Source organism: Phycodurus eques, chromosome 1 (assembly GCF_024500275.1).
Source record: "Phycodurus eques isolate BA_2022a chromosome 1, UOR_Pequ_1.1, whole genome shotgun sequence".
Taxonomy (NCBI): Eukaryota; Metazoa; Chordata; class Actinopteri; order Syngnathiformes; family Syngnathidae; genus Phycodurus; species Phycodurus eques.
The window spans coordinates 44,752,961-44,766,055 of NC_084525.1; the positions used below are offsets into that span (position 1 = coordinate 44,752,961).

The following is a 13,095-nucleotide window of genomic DNA, read 5'->3' on the forward strand; positions in this document are numbered from 1 at the left end:
GGGAAAAGCAAAACAAAGGACAGACGAACATTGGCAAAGGAAACCGACTTGTGATGTCATGGTGGAAATGAGGATGGGATGACAATGCATAGAGCTGGGGATTCCTGTTCTTGTTAATTTAAACCCAAATATGCACCAATCTGTACTTTAGTCGACTGAAGTTGGATTTACGTTGCATGGAACACAATTTAGGCAGGCTGGTCGATCTCCCGAATGTTCGGCCGATCCGGTCCGCACGGGGAACAGGTGGATTTGGCAGAAAAAGGAGGAAGGTAAAAATAAAAAACAAGAAAAAGAGTTCCAACGCAGGGCGGCCGAAGCCTGGGTGTCACTGTTGGCAAGACACTCGGAGCAGACGTGCGCTGCCTGTTTCCTTCCCAATGGAGCTTGCCCGTGAGGTGCCCAGACACCCAAAAGGGTAGCTTTGATGAGCTCCTTCGGACTGGCTGGTAATTCATTTAGCGTCCGTGTGAAATAAACCAGGCATCCCCGTAGCCGTGTGTCTTGGCGGGGGAGCGGAGACAGGGAATACAGTCCCAGTCCAAGGTTGGGCATTTAACCATCTTCTTTCATCAGAATTTTTTTTTACATTTCTACCTTTTACCCTTCTTGAGTAAACTGCAGTTAAAAGTAAGTTTCCAAGAAAAAAATTGAGAAAAAGAGCTTTTTCTGAAACAATGCATTTCCAGCAGAATTTGCTTTTATGATAGCTCAAATGTCTCAACAATGAATGCTTTCCGACTATAAAATAACATAAACAACACAAAAAAAGGGTATTTTGATTGCAAAATTGCAAAAAAAACAGTTTATTTACAAATATAACATGCATTTTCAAATTGAGAATGCATGAACTGAAATATGTACAGCTGTGTGTGTGTGCGTGTATAAGTGTGTGCGTGCGTGCGTAAGTGTGTGTGTGTGTGTGGGACATTTGTGGGTTCCCAGTCAGCAGACACCCAGCCATCAACAGCCCCACCACTGGTTGATGCACCTCCTGTAAATGATTTAAAAAAATAAACAATTAGCATAAAAATGAAACATATTATTGCTGCCGTGTGAAGTGGAGAAAAAAAACTTTTTTTCACCTTTCTTGTGGGAGTTCATCCGCTGCTGATTGCACCAACTGCAATTTATAGAAATACGTACAATTACCACAAAATATTTGTTGTTCCTACAGTGCGATGAGGAAAGGTAAAAAAAAAAAAAAGCTAGATTACACACATCACATTGTCTAAAATAATATTTTTGTTCCCTACTGTCTATAAATAAAATAAAGACAAAAAAAAGTATCCAATTCATCTTGCGAGCGATGATCCACGTTTATGTCTACATTATGCATGATTTGTGAACGTGTAGTATCGTACAAAAAAACTGTCGTGCTTTTTTGTGCATGTTGCATGATAAAAATGGTAAAAGGGAGTAATCGCTCAGGCTATGGACGTTAGCTTTGAAGTTAACAAATTCTTACCTCTTTCGTGATATTATGGGGGCTCAGGGGAGGACACCCTGCTGCTCCCAAATAAGGATGCATCCGGACCAGGCTCATTGTAATCTGAGTCGGAATGTCTGTTGGCACTCCACGTTTAGGGGGAAGTGGACCGTGATATGGTTGCGATCTCACCGTGGCCCTTCGAACGCTCGACGTAGCCCGCGTGACACGCCCTTTGTTGTCGTAGCTTCATCCCTTTCTTTTCTGGGAAAGGGATGACAATGGTACATCGATGGTACATCGTCGTCCTTTTTAACAAAACTGTTTTAAAGTGGAGTGACTACGCCTATGGCCCGGTTGTCAACGGCAACCCCAAGAACTGATGAACTTTTGCATTCCTGCTTCCTCAACCTCAACTTACCGGTTTGTTGCCACAAGACACAGGAAATCTGGAGCCATAAAACTGATTGCAAGTCACCTCATGACTGGCACAGCATGGTTGGGGGGGAAGAAAGTGATTGATGTCTGTTGACCAATGGAACACGATCACCCCCATATGGTGGTTAGAGATACTGCCTGTGGACATCAAAATGACACTGAAGAAATAATAAACAAACAAACCTTCAGGAATATTCTGAATGTACGCCTTGATGTCTGTGTCATTAATGTAAATTTTACAGGTCCAGCTACGAGACTTTAGAGTGTTCCTCTTTATTTGAAGCCAAACAGAATGAAATTATGCTGTATTGAAGAATAAGTAGTAAATTTGACAAGACTAAAGTTTAAACAATGATTCTATATGGTTGATCTACAACCCGAATTCCAATGAAGTTGGGACGTTGTGTTAAACATAAATACAAACAGAATTCAATGATTTGCAAATCATGTTCAACCTATATGTAATTGACTACACTACAAAGATATTTAATGTTGAAACTGATAAACTATTGTTTTGAGCAAATAATCATTAACTTATAATTTTATGGCTGCAACATGTTCCAAAAAAGCTGGGACAGGTGGCAAAAAAGTTGAGGAATGCTCATCAAACACCTGTTTGTGACATCCCACAGGTGAACAGGCTAATTGGGAACAGGTGGTTGCCATGATTGGGTATTAAAGGAGCTTCCCTGAATTGCTCAGTCATTCACAAGCAAAGATGGGGTGAGGTTCACCTCTTTGTGAACAAGTGTGTGAGAAAATAGTCTAACAGTTTAAGGACAATGTTCCTCAACGTACAATTGCAAGGAATTTAGGGATTTCATCATCTACGCTCCATAATATCATCAAAGGGTTCAGAGAATCTGGAGAAATCACTCCATGTAAGCGGTAAAGCCGAAAACCAACATTGAATGCCCGTGACTTTCGATCCTTCAGGCGGCACTGCATCAAAAACCGACATCAATGTGTAAAGGGTATCACCACATGGGCTCAGGAACAATTCAGAAAAAACAATGTCAGTAAATAAAGTTCGGCGCTACATCCGTAACTGCAACTTGAAACTCTACTATGCAAAGAAAAGCCATTTATGTTGAAAAAAAACCAGAAACGCCGCCGGCTTCTCTGGGCCTGAGCTCATCTAAGATGGACTGATGCAAAGTGGAAAAGTTCTGTTCTGTGGTCCGACGAGTCCACATTTCAAATTGTTTTTGGAAATTGTGGACGTCGTGTCCTCCGGGCCAAAGAGGAAAAAACCGTCCGGACTGTTATGGACGCAAAGTTCAAAAGCCTGCATCTGTGATGGCATGAGGCTGTGTTAGTGCCAATGGCATGGGTAACTTACACATCTGTGAAGGCACCATTAATACTGAAAGGTACATACAGGTTTTGGAGAAACATGCTGACATCCAAGCAACGTCTTTTCATGGACGCCCCTGCTCATTTCAGCAAGACAATGCCAAACCACATTCTGCACGTGTTACAACAGCGTCGCTTCGTAGTAAAAGAGTGCGGGTACTAGACTGGCCTGCCTGCAGTCCAGACCTGTCTCCCATTGAAAACGTGTGGGGCATTATGAAGCGTAAAATACGACACCGTAGAACCCGGACTGTTGAACAGCTGAAGCTGTACATCAAGTAAGAATGGGAAAGAATTCCACCTACAAAGCTTCAACAATTCAGTTCCCAAACAGTTATTGAATGCTGTTAAAAGAAAAGGTGATGTAACACAGTGGTAAACATGACCCTGTCCCAGATTTTTTGGAACGTGTTGCAGCCATAAAATTGGATGTGGTTCTGTTGGCTTTTACAAGCCATGACCTCCAACTCTCACTGGAGCAGTTTGCAGCTGAGTGTGAAGCGGCTGGGATGTGAATCAGCACCTCCAAATCTGAGACCATGGTCCTCAGTCGGAAAAGGGTGGCTGCACTCTCCAGGTCGGGGATGAGATCCTGCCCCAAGTGAAGGAGTTCAAGTGTCTTCGGGTCTTGTTCATGAGTGTAGGAAGAATGGAACGGGAGATCGACAGGCGGATCGGTGCAGCGTCCTCAGTGATGCGGACTTTGTATGAGATCCGTTGTGGTAAGAGCTCAGCCGAAAGGCGAAGCTCTCAATTTACCGGTCGATCTAAGTTCCTACCATCACCTATGGTCACGGGCTGTGGGTCATGACCGAAAGAACAAGATCCCAGATACAAGCGGCCGAAATTAGTTTCCTCCGCAGAGTGTCCGGGGTCTCCCTTAGAGATAGGGTGAGAAGCTCGGTCATCCGGGAGGATCTCAGAGTAGAGCCGCTGCTCCTCCACATCAAGAGGAGCCAGATGAGGTGGCTGGGGCATCTGATTCGGATGCCTCCCAGACGCCTCCCTGGTGAAGTGTTCCGGGCAGGTCTCACCGGGAGGAAAACCCAGGGGACGGCCCAGGACACGCTGGAGAGACTACGTCCTTTGGCTGGCCTGAGAATGCCTCGGGATCCCACCGGAAGAGCTGGATGAAGTGGCTGGGGAGAGGGAAGTCTGGGCGTCCCTGCTAAAGCTACTGCCCCAGCGACCCGACCTCGGATAAGCGGTAGAAAATGGATGGATGGATGTATAACTGCTGTGCACGTCTTGACCTCTGAGGAGCAGTGTTGGAATTCATTGGAATTCGGGTTGTAGATCAACCATATAGAATCATTGTTTAAACTTTAGTCTTGTCAAATTTACTACTTATTCTTCAATACAGCATAATTTCATTCTGTTTGGCTTCAAATAAAGAGGAACACTCTAAAGTCTCGTAGCTGGACCTGTAAAATTTACATTAATGACACAGACATCAAGGCGTACATTCAGAATATTCCTGAAGGTTTGTTTGTTTATTATTTCTTCAGTGTCATTTTGATGTCCACAGGCAGTATCTCTAACCACCATATGGGGGTGATCGTGTTCCATTGGTCAACAGACATCAATCACTTTCTTCCCCCCCAACCATGCTGTGCCAGTCATGAGGTGACTTGCAATCAGTTTTATGGCTCCAGATTTCCTGTGTCTTGTGGCAACAAACCGGTAAGTTGAGGTTCAGGAAGCAGGAATGCAAAAGTTCATCAGTTCTTGGGGTTGCCGTTGACAACCGGGCCATAGGCGTAGTCACTCCACTTTAAAACAGTTTTGTTAAAAAGGACGACGATGTACCATCGATGTACCATTGTCATCCCTTTCCCAGAAAAGAAAGGGATGAAGCTACGACAACAAAGGGCGTGTCACGCGGGCTACGTCGAGCGTTCGAAGGGCCACGGTGAGATCGCAACCATATCACGGTCCACTTCCCCCTAAACGTGGAGTGCCAACAGACATTCCGACTCAGATTACAATGAGCCTGGTCCGGATGCATCCTTATTTGGGAGCAGCAGGGTGTCCTCCCCTGAGCCCCCATAATATCACGAAAGAGGTAAGAATTTGTTAACTTCAAAGCTAACGTCCATAGCCTGAGCGATTACTCCCTTTTACCATTTTTATCATGCAACATGCACAAAAAAGCACGACAGTTTTTTTGTACGATACTACACGTTCACAAATCATGCATAATGTAGACATAAACGTGGATCATCGCTCGCAAGATGAATTGGATACTTTTTTTTGTCTTTATTTTATTTATAGACAGTAGGGAACAAAAATATTATTTTAGACAATGTGATGTGTGTAATCTAGCTTTTTTTTTTTTTACCTTTCCTCATCGCACTGTAGGAACAACAAATATTTTGTGGTAATTGTACGTATTTCTATAAATTGCAGTTGGTGCAATCAGCAGCGGATGAACTCCCACAAGAAAGGTGAAAAAAAGTTTTTTTTCTCCACTTCACACGGCAGCAATAATATGTTTCATTTTTATGCTAATTGTTTATTTTTTTAAATCATTTACAGGAGGTGCATCAACCAGTGGTGGGGCTGTTGATGGCTGGGTGTCTGCTGACTGGGAACCCACAAATGTCCCACACACACACACACACTTACGCACGCACGCACACACTTATACACGCACACACACACAGCTGTACATATTTCAGTTCATGCATTCTCAATTTGAAAATGCATGTTATATTTGTAAATAAACTGTTTTTTTGCAATTTTGCAATCAAAATACCCTTTTTTTGTGTTGTTTATGTTATTTTATAGTCGGAAAGCATTCATTGTTGAGACATTTGAGCTATCATAAAAGCAAATTCTGCTGGAAATGCATTGTTTCAGAAAAAGCTCTTTTTCTCAATTTTTTTCTTGGAAACTTACTTTTAACTGCAGTTTACTCAAGAAGGGTAAAAGGTAGAAATGTAAAAAAAAATTCTGATGAAAGAAGATGGTTAAATGCCCAACCTTGGACTGGGACTGTATTCCCTGTCTCCGCTCCCCCGCCAAGACACACGGCTACGGGGATGCCTGGTTTATTTCACACGGACGCTAAATGAATTACCAGCCAGTCCGAAGGAGCTCATCAAAGCTACCCTTTTGGGTGTCTGGGCACCTCACGGGCAAGCTCCATTGGGAAGGAAACAGGCAGCGCACGTCTGCTCCGAGTGTCTTGCCAACAGTGACACCCAGGCTTCGGCCGCCCTGCGTTGGAACTCTTTTTCTTGTTTTTTATTTTTACCTTCCTCCTTTTTCTGCCAAATCCACCTGTTCCCCGTGCGGACCGGATCGGCCGAACATTCGGGAGATCGACCACCCTGCCTAAATTGTGTTCCATGCAACGTAAATCCAACTTCAGTCGACTAAAGTACAGATTGGTGCATATTTGGGTTTAAATTAACAAGAACAGGAATCCCCAGCTCTATGCATTGTCATCCCATCCTCATTTCCACCATGACATCACAAGTCGGTTTCCTTTGCCAATGTTCGTCTGTCCTTTGTTTTGCTTTTCCCTGCATTGTCCCCCTGTAGATTATAGATTATAATTCCATTACAACAAGCTGGCAATTTTTTGACTTGAGTTCGTTGTCACATTTCTGTGGGGCCAATTATGTATTACTCGTGCACTCACTGTAGTTGTCTCGCCATGCTGCACTATTTGCATTTACTGGCCACTCATGCCAGAGTAGCATCTGCTCCATTTGCACACTGATTGAGGAGTATCTGTAACATTTGCACAACCGACATTGTCCCAGATGATCGCACTACTCGTCACTTTAAACCGCATACACTCCTTGAAGTCTCAGCGCCCTTTGCACAATGGTCATTGCACCGGACTATTGCAATATTAGTCGTTCGAACTGCTCTTAGTGCTAGAGGACTCTGCATCTTTTTGCACAATTGTTTTTTGTCAATGTCTTGATGTCCCCAAAGTGTTCTGTAAATTGACTGTCTGTTGTACTAGAGCGGCTCCAACTACCGGAGACAAATTCCTTGTGTGTTTTGGACATACTTGGCAAATAAAGATTATTCTGAATATTGTTATTAATTCATTTTTCACAGTTTGAATAATATATGCCAGAGTATTGTTATATTGCCTCTTTATGTGTTCATACAGCTTTTATGTACCAATATTCACTATTTTGAGAGAGATACGTGCCAAGAGTTCAATGCTAATTTTTGTTAGCTCATGAATTGTTTTCTATTCATTGTTTATTTCTTTTGTTATGTCAATTTAGTTTTATAGTAACATGGAGTGTCAATAAACGACTTTAAGCAAGCCACATTCACACTTACTCCTTGCTACTATGTTAGTACCATAGTAACCTGTTGTTGCGATCACGTTGGCTTTGCATGCCGTCTGGGCTAGTGTTGTTACGTTCGCGAATGTTTCGTTCAGAAGAACAAATCTTTTTAGTGAACGAACTTAACCGAATCAGTTTATCAAATGATTCGTTCTTTTAGCTTGCTTGCCGAGAGGCGAGAGAGTCGGAACTGTTAAAGCGTTCTGTAACTCACTTCTGAATCTTCGGCGAATGACCAATGAGCAGCCAGTGTCAGGCAGCGCCGTGCAGGCATGGGAGGGACTTAAGTGAACTGAGTGATTTGTTCAGTGAATTGGTCTACTGAGGAACTGAAGAGTGATTCGTTCAGTGAACTGGTGTACTAAGGAACTGAAAAGTGACTCCTTCAGGGGAGGGACTTAAGTGAACTGAGTGATTCGTTCAGTGTACTGGTGGACTGAGGAACTGAAGCGTGATTCATTCGCTGAACTCATCATTCGCGATCCATTAGACAAGTGATTCGTTCGTTGAAATTCTTTGTTTGTGATCCGCTAAGGAGCGCTTTACTAGTACGATGAGTGATTCGTTTGCGCAAGGAATAACGTACTACGCAGTGAACATACTCGAGTAATTTTACCCTCCTACAAACAAACAACCATTCACACTCACATTCGCACCTACTGCCAATTTAGGGTCTCCATTTAATGCATGTTTTTGGGATGTGGAAGGAAACCGGGCTTCCCGGAGAAAACCCATGCAGGCACGGGGAGAACATGCAAACTCCACACAGGCGAGGCCGGATTTGAATCCGGGTCCTCAGAACTATGAGGCAGACGTGCTAACCAGTCGGCCACCATGCAGCCCCCCAAAAATAAATTAATTTAAAACTCAGTTGTGCTAAATTCTACTTTTGGAGAATCATCATGCATGAGTGAGGGGGTAGTCATGGTATGACAAAAATGTTCAAGGTGTATGCAAGACAAAAGGTTGGGAACCGGTTGCCTTAAATCATAGCCGAGTGACAGGTTACAGTGATTTACAATATTAAATACACTTTTAGGAATAAAACCTGTCTTGTTTTTCATGAACATTTAGGCCCTCTATGTTAATGTATTTTAACAGTTTTTTTTATGGTGGTACTTAGTGTAAAAACGTTTGAGAACAACTGGGCTCTGTAAATCATTATCTTGGTAATTGCAGAAACTGTATTAAAATTAACATCTTCACCTGTCATCATCGGGCACATTAATCCAAGCTATTAAATTTTTTTTTTTTTTTTTAACATTTTTAAATTGGTCATTTTTTGTCTAAAATAAGTTCATATCAACTTTTAATGAAGGCAACTTGAAGAACAGCAGAATAAAAACTAAACACAAGAAGGGTAAAATCCTGTAATCAGCCTGCGAGATCAATTTGATTACAAAATCTGGATATTTGTGATCCACACAATTATGAGTTTAATAATATAATGCATGGTAGGTTAATTAATTGACAACTCTAAATTGCCCGTAGGTGTGAATGTGAGTGTAAATGGTTGTTTGTTTATATGTGCCCTGCGATTGATTGGCTGGCAACCCCGCCTCCTGCCCGATGATAGCTGGGATAGGCTCCAGCACGCCCGCAACCCTAGTGAGGAGAAGCGGCTCAGGAAATGGATGGGTAGTCATGGTAGGGTGTGTGATACACACACACACTTTTTTTTTTTTTTTTAACACTGGGCCCAGTTGATCTGGAAACCTCAATGGGATCGCTGGGGCAAGGAGCTAAAATGTAAACAGAGGAACGAAGAATAAGGACCGACAAGGTTGCAAACAAAGAAAATAGATTTAGCCATCAGGATTCGCCATTGTTAACATTGAACAGCTTTATTAATTTACAATTATCAGCCTGACCATGAAAATGACTCAAGATACCCCATAACCAGGATAATGGCTTCGGATCACCTTTAGAGATGTCAAGACAACTCGGCTTTTGCCAACTTTGACCAGAAGTGTAGGGGGAATACTGGTTTGGTATACAAATAGAAAAATAGTGTTATGTCTACTTAATGACGGGCATCATCTGCTTATGGACACAGGCAAACAGCGAATACGTATAGAATACATTCTCGTCTTAAATCAAAATGTGACAAAAAGCACTGTGAAGCAAATGCTAAGGCTCAGCTAGCAGGCTAATTTAGCATGCTACTCACAACGATTTGGCTAGAGAAAATCAGGATGTCGTCAACAGAGACAAAAATGATGTACTGGCGCAAACGGTGTCCACTTCCTGTGCTCGCAGCACTACGGTCTTCAACTTCCTGTCAACTGATCAGACTTTAAAAGCAACCGAGCGTTGACCTCTGGTTGCAAAAAGGCCATGAAGAGACACACCAGCTGTTTTTTGTCATGGGACCAGTTGCATGGTCATGTGCGTCTCCTCTTGGCTCCTCCGGGGCTGGCAGGGTTGGAAGATGACAGGAGTTTCTCGGCACCACGACTCCTCTTCCTCTTCTCTGCTTCCTTCCCACCCCCGCCTGCTCCTCCACCTGTTACCGCGCACTCGACCCCGCCCTTCTCCTTGTCACGGGTGCTGGTCGTCCGCTCTGACATCTTGAGAGAGGAGTTACTTCCTGAAATGAGGTGATCAAAGATTACAGTAAACCCTTGTTTCGCGCGGGGGTTATGTTCCAGAAACACCCAGCAATAAGGGAAATCCACAAAGTATTTCTTACATTATAATATAAATGTATAAATTTCATATGTGCAAGCCAATGCCAATATGTAATACTTTATTAAGGTGCAAGTATTTTATTCGTCCACTTACAGTCACCATCCACACACACTACATAAGCACATGGCTTTGTGGTCTGCTTCAGTGACATTAACAACCGACCATTTTGACAGGGTGTGAACAGGCGTTTTTCCTAGCACCGTTGCTCACACTGACAGTCCTGGCAATGTAGTCGACTAAAATCATTATGGGAACCCAGAACTCACTGCTGTAGTTGTAGAAAATCAAGCTTCTGTTTACTAACATTTGTTCCTGTCAGTATTGTTATGAGTCTCTACATTAGCTATCCGTCAGGCTATGGTTGGTATTTGTGAATTTAAGTCATAAAACTGACTGTTGCTTGTGTTTTAAACAGTGACTTTCCAGTTCTGTTCTTTTATCCTCGAGCAACTTCATACCAAATGTACTCATGTGCCCAATGGACCTTATGTGAGTCATTGCTGTCACAACAAAATCCTACAGCTAGTAAAGTTAACTGTATCCGAGATGTGCAGGTGAGGAACTGCACAACACTGCCTTATAAAAAAAAATTAAAAAAATTGCAATGCACTGAATCCACAAGAAGTGAACCGCTATATAGCAAGGGATTACTGTACTTCTATAATCAACGGGTCTGTTGCTTCGGCCATCTTGTACCTTCTTCGTGCATGGCGGGTAGCTCTCGCTCCAGCTCCAGCTCCTCCTTTGGCTCCTCCTCTGAGCACATCTTGCCTGAAGAGAAAGGGATTGATACGCTAAATGTTCCAATGACATGAGCGACCAAAGACCTGTTAGCCAATAAAATCACACCTTCTTTCACTTCCTGGATGATGTCATCAGGCAGAAAGAAACTCTTCTCCGAGTTGGGAAAGGGCAAGATCTCAGACTCGTGCTGCACATGCAAACACACATTAAGCACAGCATCACACAGTTGAACTAGAGAAATAAATGACCACTCTACATAATCCAGTGAAAAAGTCTATAGCACAAGCACATGCATGCAATGTTGTTCATGATAACTGCCACCTTGGACAATAGAATTAAACAGAATGAGTAGAAATAATCCGGAGTAAAACAAATATCCACAGCACACTCGGTCACATGCATGTGTAATGTGCAGTATGTGTCACAATTAATGTGACTAGGCATGGGCCTGTATCAGATTCTGATGGTGTATGATAACCTTGAGCAAAAATATCACTATCACGGTACTGCAATTGCAGCTCTAAAATGATTTTTCAATGTAGTGGAACCTCAATTCACAAATTATACTTGTTCCGTTACCACGTTTGTAACCAAAAATGTTTGTATACCAAGGTAGTGTTTCCTACTGAAATGTATGGAAATTGAATTAATCTGTTCCAGCCCCAAAATGAAGTTATAGTTACCTTTTTTTGTATCAGTGCAGAGTTTAAAATACACTAAAATATAGGAAAAAAGGAAAATACACATATAAAGAAATAACATTAATAACCATTACCGTAATTTCGTGTATAATGAGCACCCCCCCCAAAATGTCAATCCAATAGTGAGCATTATACATAGGTATAGGGGAAAATTAAAAAGCTTTCACATTTTATAAATGTATGCCGCCATCGAGAGGTTATGAAAAAACTGTGAAAACCAATGTCACTGCCACCTAAAGGTTATGAGAAAGGTGTACACTTTCACTCTAATATGCTGCCACCTAGAGGTTATGAAAAAGGTGTAGCCTATACTTTCATTCCAATATGGCAGGAGTACGTATGACTGCATATACTGTATGTACAGTTGTGCTCATAAGTTTACATACCCTGCAGAATTTGTGAAATATTATTATTATTATTATTATTTTTTTTTTTAAATATCACTGAACAACAACCATCATTCAGTTCTTTATGGTTATGTTTTGTTTAATGATAATGCTTTTCTGAATGCTTGACAGTTTAATTTGAATCCCATTAAAATAAAATGTGTTTCGCCTAGCCCTTCATGTTTTCTTTAAAGAATTGTATCCATCTTACAAATTCTGCCTGGGTAATCAAACCTATGAGCACAACCGTGTTTTCTCATTTACTAAATAAAAGTAAGGCTGTGAATTTCAAAATAAGAACAAGTTAATAAAGTATTACATGTTCAAAGTGCTCAACTTCAGAAGAACAAATACAGATAATACTGTTTTGATCATATGGGTAGAAGCAAAATCATGCATTGTAAAAATGCATTATACATAGGTAGAAGAATTTTGAGGTCAACTTTGGTGGTGCACATCATACATGAGTGCACACTACACACGAAAAATTACGGTAACTGAATATTGCTCTTTAACTTATATTTAGGAGGGGAGAAAGGGTAGGAGGACTACAGCTAGTCCATCAAAGTACAGTTTTCTATAATAACATGGGGGCAATTCTGACTCAGGTGATTTTCTCTGAATATTGATTGCTCTGTTGACCATAATTTTATTAGGGTTCTGCCTTTCAATAAATGCCTGCACATGACTCCATTTGCTGCACATTCTATTCCCTAAACAATCCCACTCAATTAAAATCTTGTGGAAGGTAGCCTTCACCTTTCACAAACATTGCGAACTCAACAAAAAAAATCTGTACATTTATACAAAAAACAAGAACTACAATTAGAAAATGAAATTGAGGGGAAAAAAATCAAATATCTCACAGAAGAATATGCAATGAATAAGACCGATATGCTTTGGAACCAACTCCAAAAGGCAAAACATCAATTCGACAATATCCTATCAAAAAGAACAATTTATACAACAACAGTTAAGATACACCAACTTTGAGTACTATAATAAATCAGGCAAATTTCTTGCAAACC

General features: G+C 41.6%; 1 protein-coding gene across 1 annotated transcript in view; it reads right to left on the minus strand.

Moving 5' to 3' along the window:
* Positions 1-9,368: 9,368 nt before the first annotated feature.
* Positions 9,369-13,095, minus strand: part of mrgbp (MRG/MORF4L binding protein) — a 37,141-nt gene continuing 33,414 nt past the window's right edge. Inside the window, exons 3-5 of the mRNA XM_061693931.1 lie at positions 11,086-11,167; positions 10,933-11,007; positions 9,369-10,135 (exon numbers count right to left, since the gene is read on the minus strand). Of these exons, the coding sequence (XP_061549915.1) occupies positions 9,930-10,135; positions 10,933-11,007; positions 11,086-11,167 (363 nt within the window). The 3' untranslated portion in view covers positions 9,369-9,929. The remainder of the gene's footprint in view (positions 10,136-10,932; positions 11,008-11,085; positions 11,168-13,095) is intronic.